The sequence below is a fragment of the Tursiops truncatus genome, chromosome X, assembly GCF_011762595.2.
Source record: "Tursiops truncatus isolate mTurTru1 chromosome X, mTurTru1.mat.Y, whole genome shotgun sequence".
NCBI lineage: Eukaryota > Metazoa > Chordata > Mammalia > Artiodactyla > Delphinidae > Tursiops > Tursiops truncatus.
Genome location: NC_047055.1, coordinates 96,009,975 through 96,027,202, shown reverse-complemented (window position 1 = coordinate 96,027,202; position 17,228 = coordinate 96,009,975). Strand labels below are relative to the sequence as shown.

The following is a 17,228-nucleotide window of genomic DNA, read 5'->3' as shown; positions in this document are numbered from 1 at the left end:
ACCCTTGTCATTGTGACCCTGTGCAACTAAATTACTATCTCTCAGCCTCAGTTGCCTCACTTCTTAGGGATATTGCAAGAATTGAATAGGTTCGTTCATACAAAGCACTTAGAACAGTGTTAAATAAAGGTGGTGGTGGAGGCGGTCGTTATTCATGTTGAGCGTGTGTCATCAGAATAAAAATGTGATGCGGGAAGAGTTTCCTCTCACCCCCAAATGTAGTTGTGTCTGAGCTATAGCCTTTAGAGCTGGCCCAGCATGGAGTTGACAATGTACGCGACTAAAATATCCAAGACGGGAGTTAGGAATTTTCTCTTTGGGGGTCTTGGCACATGTGTGTGGCTCTCATTGTAGCTGTTCCTCACAGAGAGCAGGGATGTGGCCCAGGCAGCTCTCGGGGTGTTTTCTGTTTTATCCCTTTATATGTTATAGGGGAGTATTTAATTTTTTTAAATTTATTTGCTTATTTTTTTCAACGAAACTGAAAGATATATCCAGAAGGAATGCAGTGGTGTAAAAGCATTTAAGTGATTACATGGAAAAGTATACAATAGTGTAAAGATCTCATTCACTCTGAAAATGAAATAAATCTTTGTGGATTTTATTTGTAAATTTTGAAATGGAATCCATGATCTATCTCTTCCCTTCTTTTCTCTTTCTCTTCCCCTCCCCCCATTCTCATTCTCTCTTTCTCTTTCATGCTCTCTCTTCCTCCCTCATTCATTCTCTCTCTCTCTCTGGCTCTCTCTCTCTGGCTCTCTCTGTGGCTCTCTTTCTCTCTTTTTCTCTGATGGCTGATGCAGGAAAGAAGCCCTTTAAACGAGGAAAGAAGAAGGATTCTCCTGTCATCTCTGGAGGAATCCTAGAAGTGTTCATCAAAGAGGCGAAGAATTTGACAGCCGTGAAATCAGGAGGCACTTCTGATAGCTTTGTGAAGGGGTAATTTTGTTTGAGCTCATTTTCGATGGTACTTAATGGGAGATGAAAAGGTCTGTGATCCATGAGACGGTGGCTGTGGGGCTTCCGTGTTGTTCTTATTCTACATGTGTGCTAGGAAAGAACTCCCCTTCACTGCTGGCGCTTACAGTGAAAACAATGCAAGAGAGATCTGCTTATTCTAGCTCTCAGCCTGCTTCTAGCATATTTCAGGATGTCCTGTGACTCTCGCCCTCAAGACTGGCAAATTTTCCTGTGAGATTAGTTTCTCACAGGAGGAGAAAGTATGGTTTTCTACATGTAATATACTTGTATTGTGCTTTTTTATCATTTGGTGCTAACTGTATGCAACGTCAACAAAAATATTGGATCCTTGGTATTTTGCTGTCTTGGGGGAAATTGTAAAAAGTGGAGATGTCAGAGCATCATCCCTAGAGATACCCACTGGAGAGTGCCTTGGGGAAATTCCAAGACTGCCTCTTGGGCATTTGTGCCCACTTTGTGGAGCCCTGGGCAGTTTCTTGAGGGAATGCAGCCCTTTTAATGGACATTCTTACCTGTTCAAGGCAACCCAAACAACAAATCCCTCCTGATTTCTATTTGAGATTTTTCTCCTGTAATTAGAAGAACTAGAACCAGCAGGATATTTTTCATTCATTACAACAAACACATACATGCACACGTTCCAAGCACTAAGTCCTGCAGTTCCAAAAATAAGACACGGTCCCTGCTCTCACAGAGCATCACAAAATGCATAAGGTAAAACAAAGTCCCGTGATGCCAGCCGTGAGGTTAATTCTTTGAGTCAGATGACAGTATCATTCCTCTCCTCAATCCTTCTTAGAAAAGTGTAATTTTTCCTACAAGGAAATGAGTCAGTCCTTTATGCTCACACAGTCTAACTTTGGTAAGGGCGGTAATAAGGAGAAGCAGATGTCTGGGGCTTCCCCACTGGTGAGTGTGTGTGCCTGAATCCTGGTCCATCTGTCCTTGACTCTTTCTCCCAGGAGGTTTAAGCACAGAAGAAATGCTTTCTGTGGATTCTGCCGTTGAAATTTGCTTCCCCAGCCCTACCATCTAGCTCTGGCCGCTTCCTGCTCACTGGTGGGATAAGGGTATGGCTTCTCGCCCGTGAACTCATTGTGGGCTTGCACGGATGACTTAACATCTTCTGGAATAGTTTTTACTTTATCATGTTGAGCGTTTATGAAGCAGAGATAATAAAGGACAATATCTTTGTTATATATATATATATTTTTTTTTTTTCCTTTTTAAAGGCCAGTAACTTTCTAGTGAATTCTCTCCCTAGTTACACTTAAACATTGAGCTGATTTTAAAGGGACCTCAGATTTTTTGAAAAAGAGCATGAGAGAGCAAGAATAGACCTTTGTGTAAAATTTAATCTTATATATCAGTAAATATTAGGTCTGTCCGTGAGCCAACATAACAGTGGCTTAAACAAGACAAAAGTTTTTTCTCTCATATGTAAACAAAGACTAAAGGTAAGCTATCCCATTGGCCAGAACTTAGTCACATGGCTATGTGAGCTACAAGGGAGGCTGGGGAATGTAGTCTTTATTCTGGACAATCTTGTGCCTAACTTTAAAAAAATGAGGATTTTTGTGTTTTTTTGTTTTTTTTGTTTTTTTTGTTTTTTTTTAGAAAAATAGGGAGAGAATGAATTGGGAGGTAAGCAGTCTCTGTTTGGTACATGAAATGAAATCTCAAGTGTCATAATGTATCTTCTTTATTGTAAGGCCATTTGTGGTCTTTTTCAGGTTTGATGTACTAATTTGATACCCATAAGTCTCCTTCCCTAAAGTCTGCTCCCTGACTCGTCAGGTACTATGATCAAAAACAGAGTAGAGAAAATGAGACAGTGAAGGGAGGGAAATTGATAAAAATATGTTACTAGGCAGGTTACCACTGTGAGCAACTGGGGCTCAGTTCCACTTAGGAAGGAACTCTGTGGAATGTACCTTAGGATCATCCCTTCAAGGGACAGGGAAGCTGGGAGACTCATCCACCAATTTCTAAAACTCCTTGGTTGAGGGTTGCTCCTGGGGACATTAAATTCCCAGTAATTCCAGGGTTTCCTGCACAGAAGCTGAGTCAGCTCACAGAGCACCAAAGTCCTTAATTAGAGAAGCAAAGAGACACAGGCACTTGAAGTAGGAAGCTGTCCACATGCCAGGAAGTGCTCATCGTGGCTTCATGTCACCTCAGAGGTGGGCCAAAGGTAATAGGAGGCAGAACATTATTACATAGTGTCTCCCACAGGAGGTATTTTCATTTCAGTAGGAGGGAAGGACCAATACAGGATTAGAAAGTAGAGGATGGGGGACTTCCCTGGTGGCACAGTGGATAAGACTGCGCTCCCAATGCAGGGGGCCCGGGTTCCATCCCTAGTCAGGGAACTAGATCCCACATGCATGCCACAACTAAGAGTTCGCATTGCCACAACTAAGGAGCCTCCTGGAGCCCGCCTGCCACAACTAAGGAGCCCACGTGCCGCAACTAAGACCCAGTGCAACCAAATAAATAAATATTTTTAAAAAAAAGAGTGTGGGCATTTTACTGTTGCCCCACTTAAAAGAAATAATAAACCATTCCACTAAATAAACCCAGATTTAAGCATATGTGATACTGGGAAAGAAAATCAAATAGACACACACAGATAAACACACACACATACGCACGCACGCACACACACACACGAGGAATTATGGGAAATTGACATGACTATGCAAGGGTGCCTTTTTCTGCTTTACTGTCTCACTGATGGCTTGATTGTGTTTTCTCCTGCAGCTACCTGCTCCCTGATGATAGCAAAGCCACCAAGCACAAAACTCTGGTAATAAAAAAGAGTGTCAACCCTCAGTGGAATCATACTTTCGTGTTCGCTGGCCTGCATCCCCAGGATATAAAGAATGTTTGCCTAGAACTTACCGTCTGGGACAAGGAGGCCTTTTCCAGCAACATCTTTCTGGGAGGAGTTCGTTTGAATTCTGGAAGCGGTGAGGGACTTGGTAAACCTGAGATAGTCTGTGACTTGGCCTGGGGCAGGGGAGTGGTTCCTGCAGGTTTGATGTGTCCTAAGTGTACATGTAGTTTCCTCTTAGCCGACTCTCGAAATTTCCACAGATGCTCCATTACTTTAGCCAAGGATTGGTTCATTGTTAGAATTACTACTATGTAACTTTGTATCCTTCAGCTAGAAGTGTGGGGTGTATAGTGCTTATATTCAGTCCTTTCATAAAATACCATTTACACTTTAGTCTAAGTGAATTTCAACTACTTTCTTGAGCCTTACTTCAGGATTTTCTCGGGAGAGGATCACTAAGACAGCACATGCTTCTGACCGGGGAGAGAAGGACTTCCAAGACGAACTTGACTTCAACCTCTTCTCAGTTTTGTCCATGCTTGCAGCCATTACACTGCTTGAATCGAAAGGAAATCCATTTTTCCCCTAAAAAATAATGTCTCATGTTGTTCAAACAGGTCATGGAAACACACCACTGATTCCACAAGACACAGCTTTAACAGGGCGAATTGGGGAGGGTGGGGGGAATTACAGCAGTAGAGCACGTGTATAGATTCGGGAGAGCCAGGACTAGCTGTGCCACTAAAACAAAAACTCCCAGTCAGCCTGTTCTTCTGTTGTGTTAACTCAGTCTAGATGAGCCAGCTTTCTACTTAAACTACCAAAGTGAGGGAGAAATGAGCCCCTAGGGCCATCCTGGTTTGTTCCACATCATCTAGGCAGAGGAGAGTAATGCAGGCTACAAAGGATGTAGTCCATGCTAACTCCACTCACTCGATATGGTGAGAACAAGCCACTGAAGGGCTCTCTGGTCAGCGGGTCCGCCTCAGAGGTTGATAGGTGTCTTCCAGAAGATCAGAACGTTTCATTTGTAAAGTGTAATGCTTCCCTTTCCCTTCTTTAGGTGTGAGCCATGGGAAGACCGTGGATTGGATGGACTCTCAGGGGGAAGAGCAACGCCTCTGGCAGAAGATGGTAGACAATCCTGGGACTCTGGTAGAGGGCGTGCTCATGCTCCGTGCCAGCATGGGGAAGAGTAAGCTCTGAAGGTACCAGTTCTCCAAAATGAGGCCTCTTGGGACTGTCTGGGTGTTATTTCCTACCAGTAGCAGGCTTGGGACCTGGAGGCTGCTTCCCTGCCATTTCTTACCTGAGGGTATTGGGACATGAGAGGAGAGATACCAGTGTTATGAACACCTAGGGTCTTGCCAGGTGTGTAAAAAAGCATGTACCTCTCTATGTGCGTGGGCCAGGGCTTTTTTGATTGCATGATAGAAAGTATACCACGCTGTCGTGTCAACAAGCAAATTGTGCAATGATTCATAGGCCTTATACCGTAGGGGAAATGGCACGTGCTTATTTGAAGCTGCAGTTGAGATTGGGAGTCCCCAAACTTTTTCTAATTGTGAGTGACTTTAGGTTTTCTCAAGGTTTGAGGGAAAAGGGGGCCACTTGGAATGTAGACCACTTGAAGAGTAAGAAGAGGGGATAGTGGGAATCCCCATGATCCAAAGAAGGCATTGTGGGTATGGACGCTGGGGCAAGGGCATGGCCCTCTTATCGTGGCCAACTTGTGGATTAACCGGGTAGGTTTTCAAGGTGAACTGAGGTTTTTCTGTGGTGACTATGTAATTGATACTGTAAATCATCCCACTTTGGGGAGTGAAGAGAGCTAAATCGTTACACCAGAACAACAGATGTAAACCAGGATTGACCTGGCAAACTTGGGAGGTAGAGTCACCCTAATTATGACCTAGCTATCGTAGACATTTATTTTATAAAATGTTCTAAGCTATTAACTAAGAGGGAATAAGAAGCAATGCACATTTTTCGGCCCCTACTTGTGTTATGTCTACGATATCCCATTGCTCAAAGGAAGTCATATGGCCAAGCCCCAAATCAAGAGGCAGGGGAACGTACTCTACTCATACTGAAGCCATGGCAAGAGCGAGGATGCAGGAAGGAATGAAGGAATGTGGCCAGGAGTTCAATCTACCTTACCTTCTGTCACCTGGGATTCCAGAGACTTTAGCCACCAAATTAGATATGAAGGGAGTTAAAGCTGAAAGGGACCTCAGACCTGGTTCCTCATTTTGAAGATTCCAAATCTGCAGCCCAGAAAGCAGAAATGACTTGCCCAAGGTATTATAGAAGCTGTGAGTGTATCCAGACTTAAATCCAGGGTGTGACCCCTAGGCCAGTGTTCTTTTCACTGTGGTCTTTGGCGTGATCCGATGCTTATCGTGATGGACAGGAGGACCTAGACCAAGGGAGGTGGAGCAGAGTCTGATTATTTGTGTATGAACGTAACTGACCCAGTCTTCTTCTGGAGTCACGTTCTAACCCCTCAGCTCATTTTTTCACTTGAATTCATGTATTGATAAAATCCTTAAAAGGATAGATACTGAATTTTACTAGTAGGAAAGCTAGAATCGTCTTCAGGCTTACTCTAGCTAATTGTTCCATATTCTGAATTTCTTCTTGAATTTTGAAAACAGGTTTAAGAATATATTTAGCAAAAAAAAAAAGAATATATTTAGCATTATTCTTAGAAAGGGGAATAAGCAATCCATATTCATTATTATTAAAAAAAAGGCTCTCATTCTAGAAAATTGAAGTTATTAGTCTAGTGTGGCTTAGTGCATATGGTACATTTTTTTAAACTCACACCCATATCTCTATGTTGCCCTTCTTAAAAACAGAAAACAAAAAGTGTACGATCATCACTACTTCCTATATTGGAAATATAAATTGTCTTCAGACTTGATATGACTGAGTATGTCTTCAGAGACATTTTAGGGGAGGTGAGAGAGGGTGGCGATGGTGAAGCCTGGAGACATCTCTAAAGTAGACAAAATGAGGTAGATTTATTCACTAATAATAAAAGTGGCAAAATCAATTCCAAAATTTATAACTCGAACTCAAGATGAGCATGAACTTTATGTATTCAGACCTTTGCCACGGTCAGAGCAATTCTATGTCGTGACTTCATAAAATCAACATCTAACTGGGTATTTCCATAATGCAAGACCCAGGTGTGCCTAAGTCCATCAGAAACCTGTTGGTGTGGCTCTTAAAAATAAAAGGTAAATTGATCTTTAGGTTACTCTTTTTTAAGTATAGTGTAGAAGTACAAAAAATATTTTTAATCTAAGTGATACATGTGAATGGCATAAAACTCAAATGGTTCAAAATTGTGAAAATTAAGTCCTTCCTCTTCCGTATCAGAATATATTGACAGCCTCGTTCTTCTTTATGGCAACAGGGTATTACATTATGGGATATATTAAATTTACTTAACCAGTCCTATCAAATGCCACATTAAATATGGTTAACTAAGCTGTCTATGTTTGGTGGCTTTTCTAAGCAATCTTTTTTTCAAAACTAAACGCTTTGAAATTCAAAATGAGATGTGTATATTGCAAGCAATTCTACTTCTGGGTATTTATCTTACAGAGATAGATACATATGTGAGAAATGAGTACATACAAGGGTATTGCTTGCAGAAGATTGGAAACAACCCAAAAGCCCTTCAATAGAGGCCTTTGGCAATATCATACATGCCTAATTTTTCTGTTTCATTAATTGTTCCCTTTCCTTCTCTGTTAAAGATTGTTAACGTTGGATTCTTTGATGCTTGTTCTTTCTTTTCTCCTCCCTTTATCCATCCTCTCCGGCATTATCATGTATTGTATGCTCATGGTTTTATGATTATGTATATGCTTATAACTGCAGATTCACATCCCGAACCCAGATCCTTCCTCTCAGCCCCGGATCCAACCGCCTATATGATATCTCCACCAAGATAGCTCATGCTCTTGACATACTCAAAAATGAACTCTTTAGTCTACCTTCTCTCTTACACCCATGTCTTTCTACTCCAGTACATCCTGTCTCAGTACCTGGTACCATCGTCCACCAGGTTATGCTAACTAGACACTGGATCGTGATCTTTTTTTTTATTGACATATAGCTGACTTAACAATATTATGTTAGTTTCAGCTGTACAACATAGTAATTTGATATTTTTATACTACAGTTATTCTAAAACGTTGAGAATATTCTATGTGCTGTACATTACATCCTTGTAACTTATTTATTTGATACCTAGCGGTTTGTACCTCTTAACTCCCTTCATCTGTTTTGCCCCTCCCCCATCCCTCTCCCCTCTGGTAACCACTACTTTGTTCTCTGTATCTGTGAACTGTTTCTGTTTTTTTTTTTTAATTTTATTTATTTATTTATTTTTGGCTGCGTTGGGTCTTCGTTGCTGTGCGCAGGCTTTCTCTACTTGTGGCGAGCGGGGGCTACCCTTCATTGCAGTGCGTGGGCTTCTCATTGCGGTGGCTTCTCTTGTTGCAGAGCATGGGCTCTAGGCACGCGGGCTTCAGTAGTTGTGGCATGTGGGCTCAGTAGTTGTGGCTTGTGGGCTCTAGAGTGCAGGCTCAGTAGTTGTGGCACACAGGCTTAGTTGCTCCATGGCATGTGGGATCTTCCCGGACCAGGGCTCGAACCCGTGTCCCCTGCATTCAGATTCTTAACCACTGCACCACCAGGAAAGTCCCCTGTTTCTGTTTTGTTATATTTGTTCATTCGTTTTATTTTGCAGATCCTACATATAAGTGAAAACACAGTATCTGTCTTTCTCTGACTTATTTCACTAAGCATAATGCCCTCCAAGTCCATCCATGTTGCTGCAAATGGCAAAATTTTGTTCTTTTTCCATTGTATATATCTACCGCAGCTTCTTTATCCATTCATCTGTTGATGGGCACTTAAGTTGCTTTCACACCTTGGCTATTGTGAATAGTGCTGCTGTGAACATTGGGTGCATATATCTTTTCAAATGAGTGATCTTTGATTTATGCCTCTTCCTTACCCCGAGGCAAAATCAATCAGGGCATCATATTGATTCTACCTCCTAAATATCTCAAAAGCCTGTCCAGTTCTCACCATCTCCATGCCACCACCCGAGTACAAGCCACCGTTATGCCTCTCTACGATTATTACAGGTCTCCTAGCTGCTATCTCTGCAACCATTCTTGCCCTCCCTCAATCCACTCTCCATACGGTGGCCAGATTTCCCCAACATGTTATTTTTAAATGTTCAAACATGCAGAAAAGTTGAAATGATTTTACAGTGAGCCCTTATACCTACCACCTAAATTCGACTTCTACCGCTAGCTATACTTTCTCATCATTGTCTATCTGTACATCCTCAAAGTGCTCTTTTAAAAAAATGCACATCTGATCATGCCTTAAAACCCTCCGTGGCTTTCCATTGCCCTGAGAATAAAATCCAAATTCTTGCTCGGGGCCTGCCAAGCCCTGTCTGAGATCGTTGCTTCCTCCTCTCCAGCTCACCCCGGGCCATGCCTCTTTCTCTCTCCCCTGCTCTTCAGCCACGCCATGCATTTTTCTGCTTCTCAATCGTGCCAGCCTTTACTCCATCTCATGGCCTTTGCAAAGGAATCTGCTTGCTTGTTCTCCTCATTGGCCTGACTTCCATTCATCATCCAGGTCTTGAACATTACCTGCTCAGGGAAACCTCTCCTGACCCCCTTCTGCCTGACTAGGTCACAACAGCCTGCCTCTCTTTCCCCTTCATTACATACGTCGCCATTTTCATAAATGATTCACGTAATGACTCCTTTAATGCCTGTGTCAGTTCACTCCCCACCACATCCCTAGAATGTAAGATTCAGAAGGGCCGAGACAATATTTATATTTAAATTGTTTCACAGCTATATCCCCTGTGCTTAGTTCAGAGTAGGTAATTTGAAAATATTTGTGGATTAAGTGAAAATGAAAAAAAAAAAAGTAACATCAGAGAATGTGAGACCAGATAAGGAAACTGGGACCCACATAGATCAAGAAAAATCTCCGACTGTGATTGCCGATTGATCTTTTAAAAGCGACGTTTCTATAAGTACTTTAGTTACAACCCTAAACAGCTCATTCCAGCTTCTCTTGGCATAGATAAAAGCACAGAGTGTGCTCTCCAGCCCAGCATCTCAGCTCCTCAGAAGAAGAGACCATGGCCTTGCCTGGAGGATCCTACTCCTTATTTGGAGCGCCCTCAATTTTCCCTCAGTTGAATCAGACAAGTTGTAAAGGGACATGGGCAACCTTACAGGCCTGACCTGATCCATTCAGTTTGTAAATAGCACCCGCAGGGTATGTGGAAGATCCAGTGAATCGGCTCTCATTTTGCTTATGTTGTTACTGTCATTGGAATTATCAGGAGGTAGATTTTCCAGGTCACAAAAGCACCAACAGCAAAGATATTTTGATGGGACTTTTTATTTTGGCGTCCTTTTCCTTAAGAAATTTAAACAAGTATATGACCAGTCATCATTAAGTATTGATACATAACTAATGTGTGAATTGAGCCCCCCCGATTCACAGTAATAACAGCAGCAGCATCACCTGCTACCCCAACGTTTGTATTGTGCGGGGGAGGAGAAACCTGTGGAAAAAATAAGGGCAAACCCACTTTTAGAAGCAAAGTGGATGAAGATATCAAGTCCCAGAAGCATCACAGAAAGAAATACTGTGGCATTTTGGGCTGTGATCAGTGTTTGTTTTTTCTTCCACGTAGATATTTCACCCTAAACTGAGCATTGCTTTTAGAAGTCGGCAGAAGGGCTTTCCTCCCACAATGGTTTATTTATGGCCTCTGAAATTAAAGAAAATAAATAGGACGAGGAAGTTTATATAGGCAAAACTATAACAAAAATCAGATCTTGCAAGGTTTGAGCAAAGAGCCGTGGAAACTGGGCCACATCAAGGATTCCAAAAGATTATCTGAATCATCTGGGGTATGAATTTAATACATTGATTCCAGAGCATTGCTCCAAACCTACTGAACAAAATCTCCAGAAAACTTCATCATTTTTAACAAGCTTCTTAGGTGATTCTAATAAAGTGGATCACAGTTTGAGAAAGACTGCATTAGAGGACAAATTATCTTGACTGTATTATTTGGACCCACTCTACATCATGATGACAGATTGGCTTTGGCTAACTTGGACATTATTAATTGCAAGGCAAGCATGGTGAGGTGGAAGGAGCCCAAACTTGAACTCGGATTGACATAAACTCAAGTCTTGACTACTTACCAGGCATGTGACCTCAGTCAAGTTAATTAATTATTATAGGCCTTGATCTAGTTGCCTGTAAAATAGGGATAATTGGGCTGCCTTGTAGTAATTGAAGATATCAAATGAGGTAATATATGTGAATATGCTTTGTAAATTTTAACCCACTGTGAAAAACAAAAAGGTCATTATTAGTGATCTAGAGATAGCAATCTGTAGTTCATGATCTCTTAGGCCCTTCTTTTCCTGGGTGCTTGGCTAGGTCTTAATCATTCTATGTACAGTGAAGTGGTCTCCAGTGTACAGCAACAATACAAAAAAAAAAAAAAAACCCTTACTTTGTTATGTCACGCATTGTGGAATTTCCTACTGCATCTGATTAGATAGTAAGTCTTGCAAAAGTGTTTAATTTGAGGGAGAGAAAAACTGGTCCGTTTTTTGTTAAGATGTTGTGGAACCCATAAGCCAACTATCTTTCCACCCTTTTCCTTAACGTTCTTTCAGTGTAATGACCGTCTCTTTCTATGGCCCATTGCTTCTCCCCTATGTCAGGGAGATCACACCTACCTTCTTCACAGGGATGTTGTTCAGAATCACACTTTTTATCTACAGAAGGAAATTTACCATCCTCTCAAAAGAAATCCTATAGAAATACAAACTGCTGTTGTCATTATGAGGAATGCGTAGTGTTTCACAGATTAGCAATTGTACCTCATTTACCACATTAGAATTTATTAAACTATTCTGGCAGAGGGTTCCTTTCATACTTGGAGAAGGGAGGTAGAGTATATAGTTAGTATTGCCTATAAGTGACAAAATAGATCATATTTTTCTTTCCAGTATTTCAGCACAAGGGGATAATTGTCTCTAATCGTTTTCCTTTTTCTCTGATTGAGGCAGACACTAATAAAACAAGTAAAATATTTTATTATAATAGTTATGGCAAAAGTTTAAATCATGGGTGTTTGCTGAGGAAAAAAGTCCATAGAAGAGCAGAGAACTAGATATGGATTTGAATCAAAATATTTTCTTTTTATCCCTTTATTGTTAGATCTGCTTACTTTGGGAAAGGAATCTGACTCTTCTTTCTAAGCATGTTTTTCTACTTAGCCAGAGGTTCATTTTGTCTTCAGAAGTTGAAACTTGTTTGTGCAGATCCATGGGAATTGATGAGTCCTAACAGTAAAATTTTTTAAATCTTTCACATTTGGAAACAAGGAAAGAAGGGAGCCATTCCACCACAAAACAGTTTATGTCAATCATTTATGTTTGAACTGTAGTTAGAGTGATTGAGTGTTGGGAATATATTTTCTTTTCCGTCCTTTCCAATATTCATTATTCATACATTGACATTTTTGAAGAGAGATCATTGGCTTTCAGTTGATATGAAGAAAGAAATGTCTAGACTTTCCTGAATCTTCTTGCTTTTGACCTTCTTCACTACCCACAATTAATTAGTCCTTCTTGATTCCTAAATATCGTCTTACATTGTGCCTCTGACTGATGGGGTGCCGCCCAGAACCTTAGGAGATGCCCTCAATGCTTTATGCCACTTGGATTAATGGAAATGTTATTATTAATTTTCAGCTCTTTCCTATCACCTCCGAACCCAGCTCTGTTAGAGTCATTTTTTTGCAAAGGATCTGAATGCACAAAGCCGGGTTGGGGTGAGGGGGGTTGCCCTGGCTGCTTCCCAGGGTGTCAAATTTTAAGGGGTACTAAACATCCCTGAAAAGGTAATGAGGTAGGGAACTCCTCTCAAGAAAAGTATGGTATTAGCAGGAAGAAATAATGTCTGCTTGAGTAGATAAGTGAGGAGGGGACCCCATAGCTGAAGAGCAATTCATGGTTGATGAAAGACAGGTCTGATTAGAGACAGGGTTTCTGTTTTGCTGAATGGGGGATATAACTTGGGCCAGGCATGAATTGCTAAGGACATAGGGAGAAGGGGGTTTGCCTCCACTGGAGATTCCCCTCCATTGGAGATATCCTTTATCCCTTCCACCAGGCAGGATTCCTCAAAATAAACAGTGTAAATAAACCTCTGAGACGGGCACCACATCATCGGGGCAAGAACTGGCCCAACTCTGAATGCGCTAGGTCCCCGTTCCTGGATTGAGTGTAGCTGTCACAGGCAGGCTGTTTTGCTCTGGGCCTGAAGATGAGTCCAAGGGTTTAGTGCACTGGAGAGGGAAGACACACTTTCAGTACCCTAAGAACAGCTGAGGATCACTGGGTTCCTGGGACATTGGAATGGCAGCTCTCCTTGGGAAGAAGTATGAGCGGTAATTTTCCAAACTCTGCCAGTGACCAAGTCACCTATATCTGCCTTGTCACTGGCACCCGCCTGCTTTGGCTGCCAATTTACTCTCCTAAGCTCCTGCTCTGATACGAAGTTGATCTCTTTGTTTGTTTTTAAATTAATCCACTTTAGACTGAGAAGTTAGAGCAGTGTTAGGTTTACAGAAAAATTAAGCAGAAAGTAAGAGTTCCCATATACTACCACTCCCCTCCCCCTGCAAGTGTCTCCTGTAATTAACATCTTTCGTTGGTGCGGTATGTTTATTATAATTGATTAACCAATATTGGTACATTATTATTAATTAAAGTCCATAGTTTATATTAGGGTTCATTCTTGGTGTTTTACAGTTGTATGGGTTTTAGCAAGTGCCTAATATCATGTATCCACAATTACATTATCATACAGAATCATTGTGCTGCCCTAAAAATCCCCTGTGCTCCAACCTCTTGCAACCACTGGTCTTTTTTACGGTCTCTTTTTTTTTACTATGTCTATATATTTTTCAGGATGTCATGTAGTTGGAATCATACAGGATATAGCCTCTTCTGACTTGCTTCTTTCACTTATCGATATGCATTTAAGGTTCCTCCATGCCTTTTTGTGGCTTGGTAACTCATTTATGTCTTTTTTTCATTGTGGTAAGAGCACTTAACGTGAGATCTACCCTCTTAACAAATTTTTAAGTGCACGATACAGTATCACTGTTTTTAGTCGGGGAGAGGGAGAGGGAGAGAGAGGGAGAGGGGGAGGGAGGGAGATGGAGAGAAGGTTGAAAGATCTAAGAAACAATAATATTTTAAAACTTCCCTTGGGAATTCCCTGGCGGTCCAGTGGTTAGGACTCCGTGCTCTCACTGTCAAGGTCCCGGGTTCAATCCCTGGTCAGGGAACTAAGATCCCACAAGCCTCACGGCCAAAATTTAAAAAAAAAGAAAATTCCCTGGAGATAATGGGAGGTCTACATTCATTTTGCTAGTTTTCTTGGTTCTATTGTTGGCTACAAATTACTGTTCCTGTTTACTTGTTTTGCCACATTTAGTACAAAATTAGTAGCAATGCTTAAACACTTAACATGCCTACTTCTAAGCTTCTGTATGGAATATGCACCCCAGACCAAAGCTTTGTGCCACTCTGTACTTAGTGCAAAGTGTAATGTCTTTTTCATTAAATTCACTTTCCTAAGATCTCTCCTGTGTTCTATTACAAGTTATTCCTGGGTACTTGAAGATGCATATCCTTGAAGATGCGTTGTGTGTCACCTATTCCTCCTGCTTTTTTTTTTTTTAATGTCTAGTACTTTCTTTTTTTCTTTTTTTTTTTTACATCTTTATTGGAGTATAATTGCTTTACAATGGTGTGTTAGTTACTGCTTTATAACATAGTGAATCAGTTATACATATACACATGTTCCCATATCTCTTCCCTCTTGCATCTCCCTCCCTCCCACCCTCCCTATCCCACCCCTCCAGGCAGTCACAAAGCACCGAGCTGATCTCCCTGTGCTATGCGGCAGCTTCCCACTAGCTATCTACCTTACGTTTGGTAGTGTATATATGTCCATGCCGCTCTCTTGCTTTGTCACAGCTTACCCTTCCCACTCCCCATATCCTCAAGTCCATTCTCTAGTAGGTCTGTGTCTTTATTCCTGTCTTACCCCTAGGTTCTTCATGACATTTTTTTTCTTAAATTCCATATATATGTGTTAGCATACGGTATTTGTCTTTCTCTTTCTGACTTACTTCACTCTGTATGACAGATTCTAGGTCTATCCACCTCATTACAAATAGCTCAATTTCGTTTCTTTTTATGGCTGAGTAATATTCCATTGTATATATGTGCCACATCTTCTTTATCCATTCATCCGATGATGGACACTTAGGTTGTTTCCATCTCCGGGCTATTGTAAATAGAGCTGCAATGAACATTTTGGTACATGACTCTTTTTGAATTACGGCTTTCTCAGGGTATATGCCCAGTAGTGGCATTGCTGGGTCATATGGTAGTTCTATTTGTAGTTTTTTAAGGAACCTCCATACTGTTCTCCACAGTGGCTGTATCAGTTTACATTCCCACCAGCAGTGCAAGAGGGTTCCCTTTTCTCCACACCCTCTCCAGCATTTATTGTTTCTAGATTTTATACTTATTTGTCTTCGGAGTGAAGCTCATTTGCTGAATTGAGACACACAGATTGGATGACTATCTGGTGTCTGTTTCTAAGGCTAGATGACGTTGAACAACTCTTCATGGTGCTTAGCTGTTGAATCTAACCCTCATTTTGGTTCTTGCTCCCTTATTTTCCTGTAAAGCTGAACCCTGACACCATCACTCCCTTTGCCCTCCCCTCAGTAAATCATGGGTAGTGACACGGGAAGGGATCAGAAGTGACATTTATTGAGCACCTAGTGTACTTCAGGGGCTTCACAAATTGTTATCTAATTTATTATCTGTGTTTTAAAAAGACAAAGGACCAAAAAAAAGAGACATGAGTCTCAGAGAGGTTAAATAGCCCAACTAGTGTATAATAGAGCCTCACCCTACGTCTGGCTCCCCATTTCAGATCCCAAAGCCCATGCTCTTTGTTCTTCACCAAAATGTACCCCAGAGAGAAATTCTGCGCTTGTTATGAGCTGGAGACTTGCTTCTCAAAGTGTGACTCATGAACCAGCAGCATTAGCTTTACCTCGGAGCTTGTTGGAAATGAAGAATGTTGGGTCCCAAGGCAGAATGAATCACAGTATTCACTAGAACAAGGTCCTTAGTTGATCTGCAAGCACAGTAAACTTTAAGAAGCACTGGTGTAGAGAATATGGCAGACGGGACCTTGATATTTAAGGTACTTGATACTTAAAAGACTGTTAGTTGTAGTTGATGTGAACATTGGCCTAAGACTCACCCCATTTATCGGTCTTTTCTTTTTTTAAAATTTTTATTGAAATACGATTGATTTACAATGTTGTGTTAGTTTCAGGTGTACAGCAAAGTGATTCAGTTGTGTGTGTGTGTGTGTGTGTGTATTCTTTTTCATATTCTCTTCCCTTATAGGTTATTATAAGATATTGAGTATAGTTCCCTGTGCTATATAGTAGGTCCTTGTTGGTTATCTATTTTTATATAGTAGTGTGTATATTTTAATCTCGAGCTCCTAACATCCTTCCCCCCGCTTTCCCCTTTGGTAACCATAAGTTTGTTGTCTATGTCTGTGAGTCTATTTCTGTTTTGTAAATAAGTTCATTTGTATCATTTTTTAGATGCCACATATAAATGATATCATGATATTCATCTTTGTCTGACTTACATATCTTAGTACGATAATCTCTAGGTCCATCCATGTTGCAGCAAATGGCATTATTTCGTTCTTTTTTATGGCTGAGTAATATTCGTGTGTGTGTGTGTGTGTGTGTGTGTGTGTGTATGTGTATACACCACATCTTCTTTATCCATTCGTCTGTTGATGGACACTTAGGTTGCTTCCATGTCCTGGCTATTGTAAATAGAGCTGCAGTGAGCATTGTGGTACATGACTCCTTTTGAATTATGGTTTTCTCGGGGTATATGCTCAGTAGTGAGATTGCTGGGTCCTATGGCAGTTCTATTTTTAGTTTTTTAAGGAAACTCCATACTGTTCTCCATAGTGGTTGTACCAACTTACATTCCCACCAACAGTGTAGGAGGGTTCCCTTTTCTCCACACCCTCTCCAGCATTTATCATTTGTAGACTTACTGATGTTGGCCATTCTGACAGGTGTGAGGTGATGCCTTATTGTAGTTTTGATCTGCAGTCAGTCTTTTCTTTGAATCCTTTCTCTTCCTCAATTTTGATTTCTCCCCATAAACACATGGCTGCTTAC

The 17,228-nt window shown here is 41.1% G+C and overlaps 1 protein-coding gene across 6 annotated transcripts in view; it reads left to right on the top strand.

Moving 5' to 3' along the window:
- SYTL5 (synaptotagmin like 5) overlaps positions 1–17,228 on the top strand; it is a 235,682-nt gene that overhangs the window by 199,455 nt on the left and 18,999 nt on the right. For 4 of the 6 annotated variants that reach the window (XM_073799051.1, XM_033849444.1, XM_019943657.2 and 1 more), the window contains exons 15-17: positions 804–939; positions 3,745–3,953; positions 4,884–7,603. In XM_073799051.1, the coding sequence (XP_073655152.1) occupies positions 804–939; positions 3,745–3,953; positions 4,884–5,026 (488 nt within the window). In that variant the 3' untranslated portion in view covers positions 5,027–7,603. Of the gene's footprint in view, positions 1–803; positions 940–3,744; positions 3,954–4,883; positions 7,604–17,228 lie in introns of those variants that run through there. The other 2 variants (XM_033849443.2, XM_033849441.2) reach the window with 1 other exon arrangement.